This window comes from Zootoca vivipara, chromosome 15, assembly GCF_963506605.1.
Source record: "Zootoca vivipara chromosome 15, rZooViv1.1, whole genome shotgun sequence".
In the NCBI taxonomy this organism is placed as follows: Eukaryota; Metazoa; Chordata; class Lepidosauria; order Squamata; family Lacertidae; genus Zootoca; species Zootoca vivipara.
The window spans coordinates 4,330,747-4,345,636 of record NC_083290.1 but is presented as its reverse complement, the minus strand read 5'-3'; the positions used below and the strand labels follow the sequence as shown (position 1 = coordinate 4,345,636).

Here is a 14,890-nt window from a genome sequence, read left to right as displayed (position 1 = left end):
GGTCATCTAGTCCAACCCCCTGCGATGCAGGAATCTCAACTAAAGCACCCACGACAGACGGCCACCCTACCCCTGCTTGAAAACCTGCAATGAAGGCATGTCCGCAACCTCCTGAGGGAGACTGTTCCACTGTCAAACAGCTCTTACTGTCTTCCTGATGTTTAGTCGTAATCTCCTTTCTTGTCACTTGAAGCCATTGGTTTGAGTCCTACCCAGAGCAGGAAAAAACAAGCTTGCTCTATTTTCCAGGTGATAGCCCTTACGATATTTGAAGGTGGCTATCCTATCTCCTCTCGGTCTCTTTTCCAGGCTAAACATACCCAGCTCCTTCAACTACTCCTCATAAGGCTTGCTTTCCCAACCCTTGGTCTTTTGCCACCCTCATCTGCACACCTTCCTTCCAGCTTGTCAATGTCCTTCTTAAATTGTGGTGCCCAGAACTGGACACAGTATTCCAGGTGGGGTCTGACCAATGCAGAATATTGAGCAGTACCATTCCTTCCCTTGATCTGGACACTAGAATTCTTCTGTTGATGCAGCCTAGAATAGCAATAGCTTTTTTTGCTGCTGCATCACACGCTTGACTCATGTTAAGCCTGTGGTCCACTAAGGGCTGGCACCTCTTCAAGCCTTAAAACCTGGAACTTGGGAGGTTTGCCAGGTGAGCTCAAAAAGGTCCTGGACCTGTGCATATGCCTATCACAATGGAGACAGAGATAATCACCTGCTAACTCAGGGGGCAGGGAATTTTTTCACCAAGGGCCATATTCACTTCTAGGTAACTTTCTGGGGGCCACATGCCAGGAGTAGGCAGGGCCAGAAGTAAAAATGGGTGGAGAAATCAGCATTACAAATCTCAGGTATTCTTTCTTAGAATCTCGATTCCCCCCCTCCTTTGAGACAATGCATACATTCAGAAACTGTAGAGTTCGTTTGTTTTAAGCAACAAATAAAAGGAAGACTGGAAATCACCACTACCGCAGAGCTGTGGCTTTTTAATATTGGAAAACTTTTATTATTTTATTTCTTTTCTCTTTCAAATGAGCACCAACACATATCGTAAATAGGTCAACAAATGCTTCCTTCCTTCTAATACTGAAGTACTATGTACAATTATACAAAGGACATGACGAGGTGAAGACCCCCCCCCCCAAAAAAGAGGAAATAAACCCCAAAACTATTAAAAACATTTATTACTGAAGCAAAAAAAACAAACAAACGACCTGAATAATATGCCAAACAATAAAAATAAAATACAAATAAAACAAAAACCCAAGAAATATGTACACACAGTTTGTAAACACAAGGGCGTCAACACGACAGGCTGGTATTGGAAATATAGTTGCTTCATTTAAAGAAAGCATTAAAGGTGCCCACTGTATCTTACCCATAATGCTATTCTGCTCACAGTTAAGTGTGCAGAGTTTTTTTAAAAATTTAAAGTTAAAAACCATTTGCTTTCTCCTTCTTCAACCGTTTTCCAGCATTCAACTTCCTTTTTCTTTAAAAAAAAAAAAGATTCCTGAAAGTCAACACACACACACAAATATTCCAGAACATTTCACTCCCCGGTTTTCTCTCAGGCAAGTAAAGCATTTCTTAAGCTACTCATCCATTTCTTTCATCATGAGCGGTGCAAAGCTGGGTGTGTGGGGTGGGAAGCGCGATTCTTCCCCATCATTGAAATGATACTATGAAATGTATATTTAATACATAATTATCTCAGTTCGAAAACACAGACATACACACAGGAATAAAAAAAAACAAGCAAACCAATATGCGAACACGAGGAAACAAGAGATTTCACCTGCTTGTTTTGTCGTTTAAAATGTGTGTGCACCAGAAAGTTTTATGGGAAGGGGCAGGGCGTGTGGAGAAATGAAACACATGCTGCATTGATCAAACATACTGCCAAGGAGTCATATTGCCAAAGCGCAATCCAATAATTTGTGCTGTTGGTCCACTTGGAGGTTTATAGAGCAATCAAAACTGGGGTAAAAGGAAAGATTTAACAGCGACGAAAAGAAAGAGAGACCCATTAACGCCAGAGATGTAAACATGTCGCCAGAATCTAGAACAGGGATGGCCAGACTTGGCCCTCCAGCTGTTTGGGGACTACAATTCCCATCATCCCTGACCACTGGTCCTGTTAGCTAGGGGTGATGGGAGTTGTAGTCCCAAAACAGCTGGAGGGCCAAGTTTGGCCATCACTGATCTAGAACTTACAGAAGCTCTGCAATTTGAAGAGCCTAAACGGATAGAATCAGAGGTTGCCACCTTTTCTTTCTGGCCCTGCTCCTGCGCCTTTAAATGACAGCTAAATAGAGCCGCTGAGATGTCACATGAGGGGAGGAAAAAGACCCCTCCCCTCACTAGTTCCTCCCCATGCTGAGAAATTTTGCTCTGCCTACAAACTTGTGTGTGTGTATGTGCGCGCACGCGCATGCGAGGGTGCTGTTAAAAAAAGGTGGCAATCCTAGACAATATCTGCTGCCGCACATCCCAAAAACCTAAAACAGGAGGCCTGCTTACAACACTAAAGAACAGGACAGGAAGCAGCTTGTGCTTTTTGGAGATATTATTATTTTTAAAAAGGACAATCTATGTTGCCAACTCACTAGCCTTGCTATGCTGCCCGCCACTTGAAACCAGATTCTAGAAGACAGTTTCCATATTATTCGCCTCACAGAATTAGATGGTTCACCTGGTACAACAGAGATTTATGGAAATTCGGCAGCAGAGATTCACGAGCTACTTCTTGTTGTGAACAGAGTACGGCCACTTCTAGTGCTACAGTGACTCCGGAGGCAATGAACAAGCTCTGAAATTGATTCTTTGGTCTGGCTCAGAGGAAGCCTCTACATACAGACATATAGACAGAGGTGGCCCAATACATTTGGTGGTGCCTAAGGCAAGAAAATCTAAACGGTACCTCCCTCCCGCCCCTCCACGGTAAACATGTAACGAAATAAATAAATAATAGACAAGTTTTTTTGATAAGAAATCATTCCTGCATCGTGCACCAAAACCTAGCTAATGCATCCAGAGGGATAGTCTGGGGCGGTGCGAGAAATTAATACCCAGCGAGTCCAATGAAGGGGTGCCTGTTGCACCTCTCTTGCAGTAGGGGAGGCGCATGCTGAACACGGACTCATGCAGAGACACACAAGAGATGGGCTTCTCGGGGGCAGCAGGGAGGCCGGTTTCACTGGTTGTGGCCGCTCCCACTGATGGCAGGGATAGAGGGGAGAGAGATGTTGATGGGCAAAAACTCCCTTCACCCCCAACACCACTAGCCGCGTCCGGAGAGCCATTGATGTTCCCTAGGCTGTCAATCAGGCTGAAAGGAAAGACAAAATAATTCACCCCTGTTTGGTTAGAGAACTGCTCATGTTAGCCTACAATGCCAGAAAGGAGGAAAGGAGACAGTGTCTTTCAAGAACTGTTCCTAGGTCCAGATGAGGGTCTCAGCTAGGCCACATCCGCACCCAACATTTAAAAGCAGTGTTATAACATTTTAACATACCCCTCAAGTGTCCTGGGGGGGGGGAGAGGGACACCCTGTTTCTTATCGCAAGAGAACAGTGGCCATTTGGGTTGCTGTGATCTCACGGCATGATCTCTCCTACGAAATGGTTTTTTTTGGGGGGGGGTTGCAATTTCACACAGTGCCCGAAACAAGTGCTGTGCCATTTTTGTCCGCCCGCCCCCGCCACAAAAAAAGCTCACAACTTTGCGGGTGTCAGGAATTTTACTTTTTGAAATACAGCAACCAATCCCTCTTTCCCAGGGAACTCTGGGAACTGTAGTTCTGAGTGGGTAATGGGGGTCTCCTAACCGCTCTCAGTACCCATAACAAACTAAGGCTCCCAGAATTCATTGGGGGAAGCCATGGCTGCCTAAAATGGTACCATAGAGCTTTAAATGTATGGTGCAGATATGGCCTAAGGCCCAGGGCACAGGTTTGCAGTGGGTTGAGGTGTTCCTGGGATGTCCCTGGACAAGAAGATCAGGCAGCTCAGAGTGGCTCAGGAATCTACTTTAAGGAAGCAGACAATCCCAGTAAATCTTGAGAGATTTCCCAAACAGAGGCTTCCCTCTAACACCCTGGACACAAAAGACTAGGCAGCCTGGTGCTATTTAAATCCAGAGCTTGGAACAGTCTTCCAAACGGCAACCTAAACTTCCTTGCTTCTAAGTATAGCTCCACATCTGTTTTTGCCTGCCTTGTGCTTTAGCCCCTTCCCTTCAGATGTAGGTACAAGTCACATCCCATCTGAAATCAATGAAATTCCAGATTATGCTAATGGAGTTAGAATTTTATCTTCAATTTTATCTTGACACTTCATTTGGCCCTGCCTTGGCAAATATATACGGTATGAGGGTCCGTTCCCTGTTTTATCCTAACAACAAGGCTGAAAGCTGGCCTTTCCTGAAGATACTTGGGGAGCTCTTTTGACACTCGAGTGTCCCGATTTGAAAACATGTTCCCCTGATTCAAACCTGAACACCCCAATTACTATATCGTACAAACATGTTTTCCACACTGCTCTCTGGGACAACAATGAGGGTGCTCCAAAGACAGAGACTTTGAAAAGACGAAAAGGCACAAGATTTAAAACAACGTCATGCAAAAGTTAGCAGCATAGCGTAAGCCATTGAACGGCACTCACTGAGATTATCAGGAGCTACCTATATACACTCAAATGGAAGTCCCGAGACAAGGAATTATTTCAACATCTGTCTCTGTCTACATTCAAGAGTGTGAATTACCGCGCGTCCCTGAATTTATTTATATACTTAAAAATGAATCCTTGCCTCCAGACGTTCCGATGGGCTTCTCATTAACCATCAAACTGACTGTATTTTAGTTTGTTCCCTGCCCTGCATTTCTTAAGGTCTTGTTTGATTTGAACGCAACTCCCTGCTAACAAACATCTGCCAAACATCTGCATTATTTCCCTTTAAATAATAGTTTGCAGGACAGAGAGAGAATAAAAGTTTAGAACAATTCAAAACTGTAACACGCAAAAGTGGTTGGGGTGTAAAAGCACCACATATATATTATTTTTTAAATTCAACATTATTAACATAAAAGGTACATATGCTACTGCCTTGTATGGTATGTAGATAATATAATCAGGGTGTCATTTTTATATGATCCATGAACCCATACAATTCCACTCAAGGGAAAAACAAAGTGGAATGGGCAAGGAGAGGAATAACCATATCAAATTCTGCAAGTCAGAAGGATATAATTCAAGATCTATTCTTTCTATCAGCCAAGGGAAACACTATGAGACAGGGACGGTGTTTCCACCTACAACCTGTAGGATTCAGGGAGGAAATGGTCATGGTTCTAGTCCTCATGATCAGGAGATAACTTCAACTCTCATTGCTTAATGCTCCCCCCCCCCCCCGGAGAAAACGGCTGACCTCTATAGTCTGCTACCCATCAGGAAAAGATGGTACCTATCAACTAACTTGGGGACAAAAAAAATAGCTAAGTTCTTTGGTCATGCTGTAAAGTGAGAAAGAAATCAAATTTCTAAAAGCCATTGATTCAGAACACAGTGTTTTTGAGCATAAACTCAAAATCACCGGGGGGGGGGGGGCATCCGGATGCTGATGGGCTTCCAACTCCCAGCAGCCTCAGTGGCCAGCATGGCCAATGGTGAGGGACGATGGAGTCCAACAACGTCCAAGAAGCACAAGTAGTTTAGGGCACCTACTTTGGGCTCTTTCCCTTCCATTACCAAACACAAAATGCTGTCACACGAGTCTGTACTCTAAGAGCAAGTGATGGGTGATTTAGCAGCAAAATCTAGCAAACGTTAAGGCACCCCCCAAACTGTGGCCCTCCAGATGTTTTGGCCTACAACTCCCATGATCCCTAGCTAACAGGACCAGTGGTCGGGGAAGATGAGAATTGTAGTCCAAAACATCTGGAGGGCCGCAGTTTGGGGATGCCTGGTTAAGAAGCACTTGAGGTTAATGTTTTAGCAGAGCAGGGAGACTGAAACTAGATCTCAGCAGGGACAGCCCAAAGGGTGCTCTCGATATCAGATGGTTTAGAGAGGGGCATGGGCTGCAGCCACACTTAATAAGAATGGGTGTCCTGGCAGGTAAACAACAGACGCTTGTAGTGGAACAGACTTGGATTTTGAGAGACTGGACTTCCCAGGTCCAAGCTGGGTATTGCACTGTTATTAGGACTAGCATGTAAACAGGTTGTATGGGGAGGTCTCAAGGTTTCTGCTTATCCATTCATCTGCAAAGGATCTCGCCCCACAGCCAGATCTGTGCCCTGAAATGCATCGTTTTGCTACAAAGAATGATTATGGGGGGTGCTTCTCTTGCACCATTAGAGCTAATTAATCAGCAAACATTAGTGATTGAACCAAATTCCCTCCTCACCCCAAATTTTCTCTTTGTTTATCACTCTCAAGCGGGCCTTTCCTCCACTGCTGCTAACCTGAGTTTCTGCCGCAGAAAAGGGAATCCCACGAAAATCTCCAGAACTCAACAAAAGGTTCCAAAGAGCCTGGGGGAGGCATTTTAAGAGCGGGACGGTTCTCAAAGCCTGCCCTGCCCTGACGAAAACAAAAACCCACACCAGGGGCTATACTAGATCTCTTTCTTGCCAGCAGATTGCGACAGATTTGCAGAGCAGATTAACCTACATGTGAAGATTTCCACCAATAAAGCAGGGGGGGGGGGGAATGAGAAAAATAGAGAGGCAGCGAGGGGGGAAGGATGGAAAGGAATTCATTTAGATGTGTACAAATTCAGTCTGACTTCCCTGTCAGACACCTGATCGCTTTGATGCAGAATGCAAATTCACAGTGTCATTGACAATGCATTGAAATGCAAAAAACGGGGGGCTCTCAAAGCTCTCCCCTTGCGGCCCCCTGTGTCCCCCCCAAAAAAACTCATTAACTTGACCAGAGGGAGGCCTGGAAGCAAAACAGGAGTGATTCAAAAGAGGGCTACCCCTCTGCCATGCACAACCCTGGCCCTACATAGAACATTGGCAAGTAATATTCCACATACACCCTGCAAATCTTAACAGACAGTTCACATGGTTTAGCCCCAAACTGCGGCCCTCCAGATGTTTTGGACTACAATTCCCATCTTCCCCGACCACTGGTCCTGTTAGCTAGGGATCATGGGAGTTGTAGGCCAAAACATCTGGAGGGCCGCAGTTTGGGGATGCCTGGTTTAGCCAGATCCAACGGAGACAGAAATTTCTTCTAATATAGTGGGTAGGGAGAGGCAGACAAGGATTCTTACCTTTGGGAAACTGAGGCCTGGCTGCTTTCTGATGGCCACTAAACCTTGGTGCAACATCAGGAGTAAGACAGCATCTCTCCTTCCCAACTGGGAAGGGCAATATTGGCAGTAGCCCCAGATGTGGGCAGGCTAAAATGGCCCGCCATCATTTGTGAACCTCTATACAGAGCCGTTCCTCTATCTCTCGCACCGAGTAGAGAGCACTACATAACAGAGTAGGGGAAAACTGTGGCCCTCCATGTGCTACTAGACTACAACTCCCATCATCCTTGACCCTTGGGCCATGCTGGCTGCTGGGAGCTGGAGTACAACGACACCTGGGGAGGCTGCAGGGTTCTCCACCCGGAGGTTTTTTTAGAGTCCTCTGCTTCTTTTGGAGCTGCCTCTGTTCAAAACTCTCTCTCACACACACAACCCCCCCCCCCCCCCCCACTGCTGAACCAGAACTTAACACACACTTAGGCTCTGAAACATTTGTTACTGCCCGAGTCCACCACCCCTGTTGTGTTTTTGTTCTTTTTAAGAGTCACACTGAACAGCACAACTGCAGGTCGCCAAACTTATCATCTGCAGAACCAATCCAGGTTTGTTTCCATTATCCTAATGAGACCAGTCACACACCCCCAAATCAAGCAGTCAGGAGGCTGCAAAACTGCCAGCAATTTTGTTAAGGATATAGATCACCACCTCCTTTTGGGGCCCCATCTGCTCCCCCCCCCCGCCTCAAATGTATTCGCTCCATTCAATTTTGAAGCAGGACACGCTTCCTGCACTTGAAGTGTCAACCTCGTGGGAAGCAAATGGCGAAGAGTTTCCGATCTCCCAACATCGGCACCGCAGTGTTTGGGTGGGCTTGCTCACTGGGGAACAGGAGACCAGGGAGGGCTAGGCAGAAGCAGAGGGTGTCGGAGAAAGAGCCACGATCCCAGGACCTGCGTTTTACACACACACACCCCGTCCTCTCAAATCAAACATTAGTACGAAAAAGACAAAAATCCAGAGATCACTTAAAAAGAAAAAAGCAAACCAACGAGGAACACAGACCAGTCTGGGGATGCCACTAGCGAAGAGTTTTTAGGCTACAGTCTTTGAGATGCTGAGAGGATACAGCCATGAGGTATATATATATATTTTTCTGCGGTCCACAAGTTTCAAGCCATGGTTGACCAGGAATTTTTTTTAAAAGGCCAAGCGGGGAAATGGTGGGGGCGATGGAACTCTCCTGCCCGTCCGACGTCTGAAGACCCAGCACTCCTTCCCTCGTGCCGGGACCCTTGGATTAAAAAACACACACACACACCACCCCAAAACCAGCCTTCAGTTTGTACTGAGACAATGTCACTTAGGGAATGGTTTTGAGGGGCATCGAGTTTGAGTCCTCCTTATATCTATACGCACCCCCAATGCCAGAACACAGAGGAGTAAGGGAGCTGGGCAGGGGAGGGAGGGAGGAAGAAGGGGACCAGAAGTCAACTCACAAACAAGAGACAAAAGCAAAGAGAGACAGAAGTTATTGAGGCCGGTCACCGCTAAGGATGGCAGGAGGAGTTCTGTGAGGAAGCATCTCAACATGACGACGACGACGACAAGCCCCCAAACACATGGAACCAAACGGTTGTCAGTCACTCGCTCATATATATATATGGGGGGTTTTTCGGGAGATAAAATGTTTGGTAGGATGACAAACTCCCTCGCTCTCTCGCCCGTGTGCGGCCCGTGTCTCGTCGCCATTCAATCCCAGCCGTTGTCCTTGATCATGTGAGCTAATTCAATGATGTATTTGCCTTCCTTATACTTTTGACTGCTTTCGAACGCGTGTTCCTGGAAAGGGAAAGAGACAGGATCAAGACAAGGAAAAGAAGGGGAGCTAAGTTCCTCCTGGTTCTCAAGTCCAGGGACTGTGATGTCTGGAAGCTCCAGTATGAAATGGCCAGTCACCACAAACAGCAGCTCAGCTTCTTTTAAAACCCAGCTGAAGTGTGCAAAAGCTATGGGCCCTTTCTAAACATTGTGTATTAGCAGTGGTTTGGAAGGAAACATACAGAGGCTCACTTTTTCTTTTTTGGTTCCTGAACTGCCCAACCGTGTTTTGGAAACATAATCCGATTGTTCAAAGGACGGAGGGTTTTAGCGCCTGGCTGGCGCAAACTCCCAAGGTCCCTTTTGCAACAGGATCAAGTTCACGGATTTATCCCAGAGGCTGAAATGTTGCTAACTTCCCCAGCTGCTCAGCAGCCGACCGCAACTCCAGCCTTGCTGAGGAAGAAGGCATCTCTCTGGGTCATTTAGCACACCTCAAAGCCAAAGTAGGCTTTGCCACGCCAAAAGGACCAGCTAGCTGGTATTCAGAAAGAGACCTTGTCCCCAAGAATAAGGCATGTGTTTTATGCAGAATCAGAACATTGTTGCATCTAGCTCAGTACTGTCTACACTGGCTGGCAGCAGCTCTCCCCTGGGTTTCAGGCAGGGGACATTCCCAGCCCTATCTGGAGATGCCAGGGAATGACCTTTCCTGCATACAAAGCAAGGGCTTTGCCACTGAGATACACAGCTTGTCCTCTAAAAATAAAAGGAGATTCCAGTTATCATGGTTTTGAACAAAGGGCTGAAGGGGACAAGGTTTTAAGAAACAGCAGCAGGACACACTCACGTATTTCCAGCCCAGCGTGGTTTTGCAGTTTTCACAGTAAATGTCGGCAACTGCATGCAGTCCTGTTAGCAAAACCCGTTCTTCCGCAGGGCCGCAACCCACATTAACTCTGCAAATGGGGGACGGGGGGGGAGGGGAAAGAGAGAAGTTTTGATTTACAGACCCAGGTCCATTTCACTGCAGCAGCTGTGTTTCTCACGAAGCACACGTCTGTTCTTACATGCATAAATCAGTATCATGCCACTTCAAGCAGTCAGGGCTGGTTAACTGAAAAGGGCAGGGATGGTAAAACCCGTGCGTCTCTAGACCAGGCACCCCCAAACTGCAGATGTTTTGGCCTACAACTCCCATGAGCCCTAGCTAACAGGACCAGTGGTCAGGGACGATGGGGATTGTAGTCCAAAACATCTGGAGGGCCGAAGTCTGGGGATGCCTGCTCTAGACATTGCTGGACTCAAGCTCCCATCCGCCTCAGCCAGCATGGACCAGCGCAAAGGGATGATGGGAGTTGTATTACAGCAACATCTGGAGGGCGGCAGGCTCTACCTCTCCCTTTCTGACGACAACAGTGTCAACGGAGCGGGGGGGGGGTTGTGGTGGAACCCAGACACTTACACTGAATTGAAGAGATAGGCCCGGCCTTGGCTTCCTTGAAAAGACTGTAAGGCAAAATAAAAATAGCGTTTGTAATGATGGAAGTCACACCCTGTCGACAACCTTAAAATAAAAATATCAGTCCCTGATGAATTATTAGGAGTGATCTCAGTTGCAGCAGCATGATTTTGCACCTGGGTGGGTGGGGGAGAGAGCATCTTTTAAGTCAGAAGAGGCTGGTGGCGATTAATTCACTCCATCCTTGCGGATCCTCTCTGCAAAGCAAAACAACAACAACACCCCAACTCCGCAGCCTGGTAAGGATTGGTGGTGGACCTCAGCGAATCCCTGACCTCACCACCCTCTGGAGCAGTTACAGGGAGAGAGAAAAGACCGAGAAGTGTCTGTTCAAGGAAACGTGGATTCTTGCAGTCTTCAGGTCAGAAAAGTACCAGTGTAGGAGGAGATGTTTAAGAGCTTGAGAGATCAGTGCAGGTTAGAGGTGGGGGGGGTAGAGGGAGGGAGAGAGAAGCTCAGATTCTTGTTTTAAGAGAGTAAAATGGGCTTTATTGACCCTGGATGGTAGCATCTAGATTACACACACAAAAAAAGGCTTGCAATATTTTCAGACTTTGGAACATAGTTAATTGGCATAACAAACCCCAGACCTTCTGATCCCAGGGTCCTATGTTGACATACCAAATGCCAGACCTCCAGATTTCAGGACCCCCCCTCCCCACTTCAGTCAGAGGTTTATGGCACCTCTGACTCGGTGTCCTCAAGTGACATTAGCAACCAGCTCTCCTCTGGCCTCATCCCCCCCCTTCAAACGCACAAATGTGCCAGACACCTTTTGATTGGTCCCCTGATGATGGCTGGCTTAATCACATGAAATGGCCCGCCCACAACGAGAATAAACAGGCTCTACCTCCATTTAAAGGGCTACCCCCACCCCCACCCCATCTGAGTTTTGCAGAGTGGAACAAAGACAGTTTCCCCTCCCCTCCAACCTCTGGGGGGGGGTGTTTGCAAAAAAAAGAAGAAAAAACACCATTTGGTTTGAATTAAATATGTGGCAGGGAAACTTTTCCATCTCATGCAAAGGTTTCAAAGAGCCACACACCCTTTGTGAAGACAGAGAACATAGTAAGCCAGACTATGGAAAACAAAACTCTCTCTCTCTCTCTCTCTCTCTCTCTCTCTCTCTCTCTCTCTCTCTCTCTCTCTCTCTCTCTCTCTCTGTGTGTGTGTGTGTGTGTGTGTTCCCCATCCCAGGTCAAAGAAATAGGTAGAGTTGGTTTTTGAGTTTCTCATCAAAAAGAGCCAAGAATAGTTCCTGCACTGCTAACTGTAAGGGAGACACTCTCATCTTCCAACAGAACAATTGCTTTCTTCAAAGTCTAATGAAAGATACACCAGCATATTAATTCTGCCTTGCAGCAACCAAAGTTTCTGGCCCACAGACATTCCTTGCTACCCTGCCTGCCCAGACAGAATTTCTAATAAACTAGGGATGGGTGAGCTGTTTCATTGCCAAGGGCAAAAAAAGAAAAAAAAACAACTCTCTGATTTAAAGAAGAAACCTTGACTGCCTGATCACCTAGAGGAAAACTCTGACTCGCCACAGGAGACTAAGCATACATCACCTCCCCCAGAACTGCAAGGCTGAGCTAACTAGCACAAAACAGGAACTGTTTAGCCACCCAGATGCACAAGATTGTTGTTGTTGTTGTTGTTTAGTCGTTTAGTCGTGTCCGACTCTTCGTGACCCCATGGACCATAGCACGCCAGGCACTCCTCTCTTGCACTGCCTCCCGCAGTTTGGTCAAACTCATCTTCGTAGCTTCGAGAACACTGTCCAACCATCTTGTCCTCTGTCGTCCCCTTCTCCTAGTGCCCTCAATCTTTCCCAACATCAGGGTCTTTTCCAAGGATTCTTCTCTTCTCATGAGGTGGCCAAAGTATTGGAGCCTCAGCTTCACGATCTGTCCTTCCAGGGAGCACTCAGGGCTGATTTAAGAGTGGATAGGTTTGATCTTCTTGCAGTCCATGGGACTCTCAAGAGTCTCCTCCAGCACCATAATTCAAAAGCATCAATTCTTCGGCGATCAGCCTTCTTCATGGTCCAGCTCTCACTTCCATACATCACTGCTGGGAAAACCATAGCTTTAACTATACGGACCTTTGTCGGCAAGGTGATGTCTCTGCTTTTTAAGATGCTGTCTAGGTTTGTCATTGCTTTTCTCCCAAGAAGCAGGGGTCTTTTAATTTCGTGACTGCTGTCACCATCTGCAGTGATCAAGGAGCCCAAGAAAGTAAAATCTCTCACTCCACTCCATGGACAAAGACAACATGCACAAGATAGGTATGAATTAATTTGATAGCTACTGACCCCAGTCTTTCAACCAAATCCACCTGATTTCATGGCTGTTTAACACAAGGTCCTTGCTCGGGTCTCTGCACTAGAGAGACATTAGGAATCGTAAACAAGGGACTGCAGGAATAATTCATTCTCTCTCTCACACACACACTCTCTGCAGGGTTTTCATCCGGCTTAAAAAAAAAAAATCTTTGATTAGCCCCAGAGAGGGACCCAATTACCATAGAAACACTTAGCAGATTTCAGATCCGAAAGGTCAACGCCGAAGCTGTTGATCCCCCTCAGGTCAGATGGAATGATTCAGATCTATTTTTAATCAGCATTCGCAGCTCCTACACCCACTCCATTTCCCTTCCAGCCCACCAGTTCAGAAATCTCCACCAGAGGCTTAAAAATAAAATAAACAAAGCACCCCACCCACACCCCAAAGAAACAGGCCACAAGATACCTCTGTAGTGTGCAAGGGGGCGGATAGTGGGGGAAGGACTTTAAATTAGTTGGAGGGGGGAAAGGAGGCCAAACCACAGAGTGGGAAGGAGCCGTAACTGAGTGGTAGGACATCTGCTCGAAATGCAGAAGGCCCCAATGGCATCTAAGAGCGGTAGACTCCTAATCTGGGGAACCGGGTTCGAGTCTCCGCTCCTCCACATGCAGCTGCTGGGTGACCTTGGGCTAGTCACACTTCTCTGAAGTGTCTCAGCCCCACTCACCTCACAGAGTGTTTGTTGTGGGGGAGGAAGGGAAAGGAGAATGTTAGCTGCTTTGAGACTCCTTCGGGTAGTGATAAAGCGGGATATCAAATCTAAACACTTCTTCTTCTTCTCCAGGTAGGGGCTGGGAAAAGACTCCCTTAACTGAAATCCTGGAGGACTGTGGACAGTACTGAGCTATGTGGACCAATGGTCTGACTCTGTACCGTATATGGCAGCTTTCGATGGAGATAGGGAATCAAGAGGAAAGGGAACTTTGGTCCCCCCCAAATTATGATTAACACACATTAGTATAGGGGCGGACTTTGGTAATCTTTCGTACTATGGAGCCCTGTGCAAGGCCCATATCTGGCACTCCTAAACGAGTCTTCTCAATTTTGTGCCCCCTCGGCTCGGCACCCCTCTTTGGGGGGAGCAGCCCTAAATTGGGCACTGCATTAGTATATAAATACGTGCATTATGCCCCCCCCCAGGCTGCCCTGCTATGGCAGGGCGTAAGTTCCTCTGCCCCTTGGGAGTCCTGGGCTCCCTCTGTAAGAAGGGTCTGATACAGCGCTAATACACCTGTAGCCAATCGGAAGCCACGTTGGACATTTGGGTTCCAAAGAACGTTCACAAACCAGAACACTCGCTTCCGGGTTTGTGGCGTTCAGGAGCCAACCCGTTTGACTCGCAAGGTGTTCGGGACCCAAAATATGACTGTATGTGCTTTTCAAGGGGTTCATACTCATTCTGCTACCAGACACCCCCAGACTTCGGCCCTCCAGATGTTTTGGACTACAATCCCCAACATCCCTGACCACTGGTCCTCTTAGCTAGGAATCATGGGAGTTGTAGGCCAAAACATCTGGAGGGCCGCAGTTTGGGGATGCCTGTGCTAGACTGTTTTTGCCCAGATTTGTCTTCCTGGGTGTCAAGAGAGGGACTGATTTGGTGGAAGGGGGAGAGATGTCCCTGGAGGTGGTGGCAGTCGCGGTACTTGCTCAAACATCTTCATGCAGCCGCTGTATGATGTAAACATGCAGCCAGCCATAATGCAATGTGGAGATAACACTGCTTTCTTTTACGTACCTGTTGGGAAGACTGCGGTGTTAATATTCACAAGGAACACTGAACACCCGGAGCTCTATATAAATGCTAATTCTTTTCACATAATACTGCCCTTACAGTTCTCTCTCTCTCGTTGGAAAACAGCCTTACAAACAAAAGAATCCTACTTCTGAAAGATCAGAAAACAGGAGAACGGCAATTTATTCCCTCAAG

General features: G+C 46.9%; 1 protein-coding gene across 1 annotated transcript in view; it reads right to left on the bottom strand.

Annotated features, from left to right (window-relative positions):
- Window positions 1–992: 992 nt before the first annotated feature.
- Window positions 993–14,890, bottom strand: part of YPEL2 (yippee like 2) — a 55,949-nt gene continuing 42,051 nt past the window's right edge. Inside the window, exons 4-6 of the mRNA XM_060268576.1 lie at window positions 10,559–10,602; window positions 9,944–10,052; window positions 993–9,114 (exon numbers count right to left, since the gene is read on the bottom strand). Of these exons, the coding sequence (XP_060124559.1) occupies window positions 9,025–9,114; window positions 9,944–10,052; window positions 10,559–10,602 (243 nt within the window). The 3' untranslated portion in view covers window positions 993–9,024. The remainder of the gene's footprint in view (window positions 9,115–9,943; window positions 10,053–10,558; window positions 10,603–14,890) is intronic.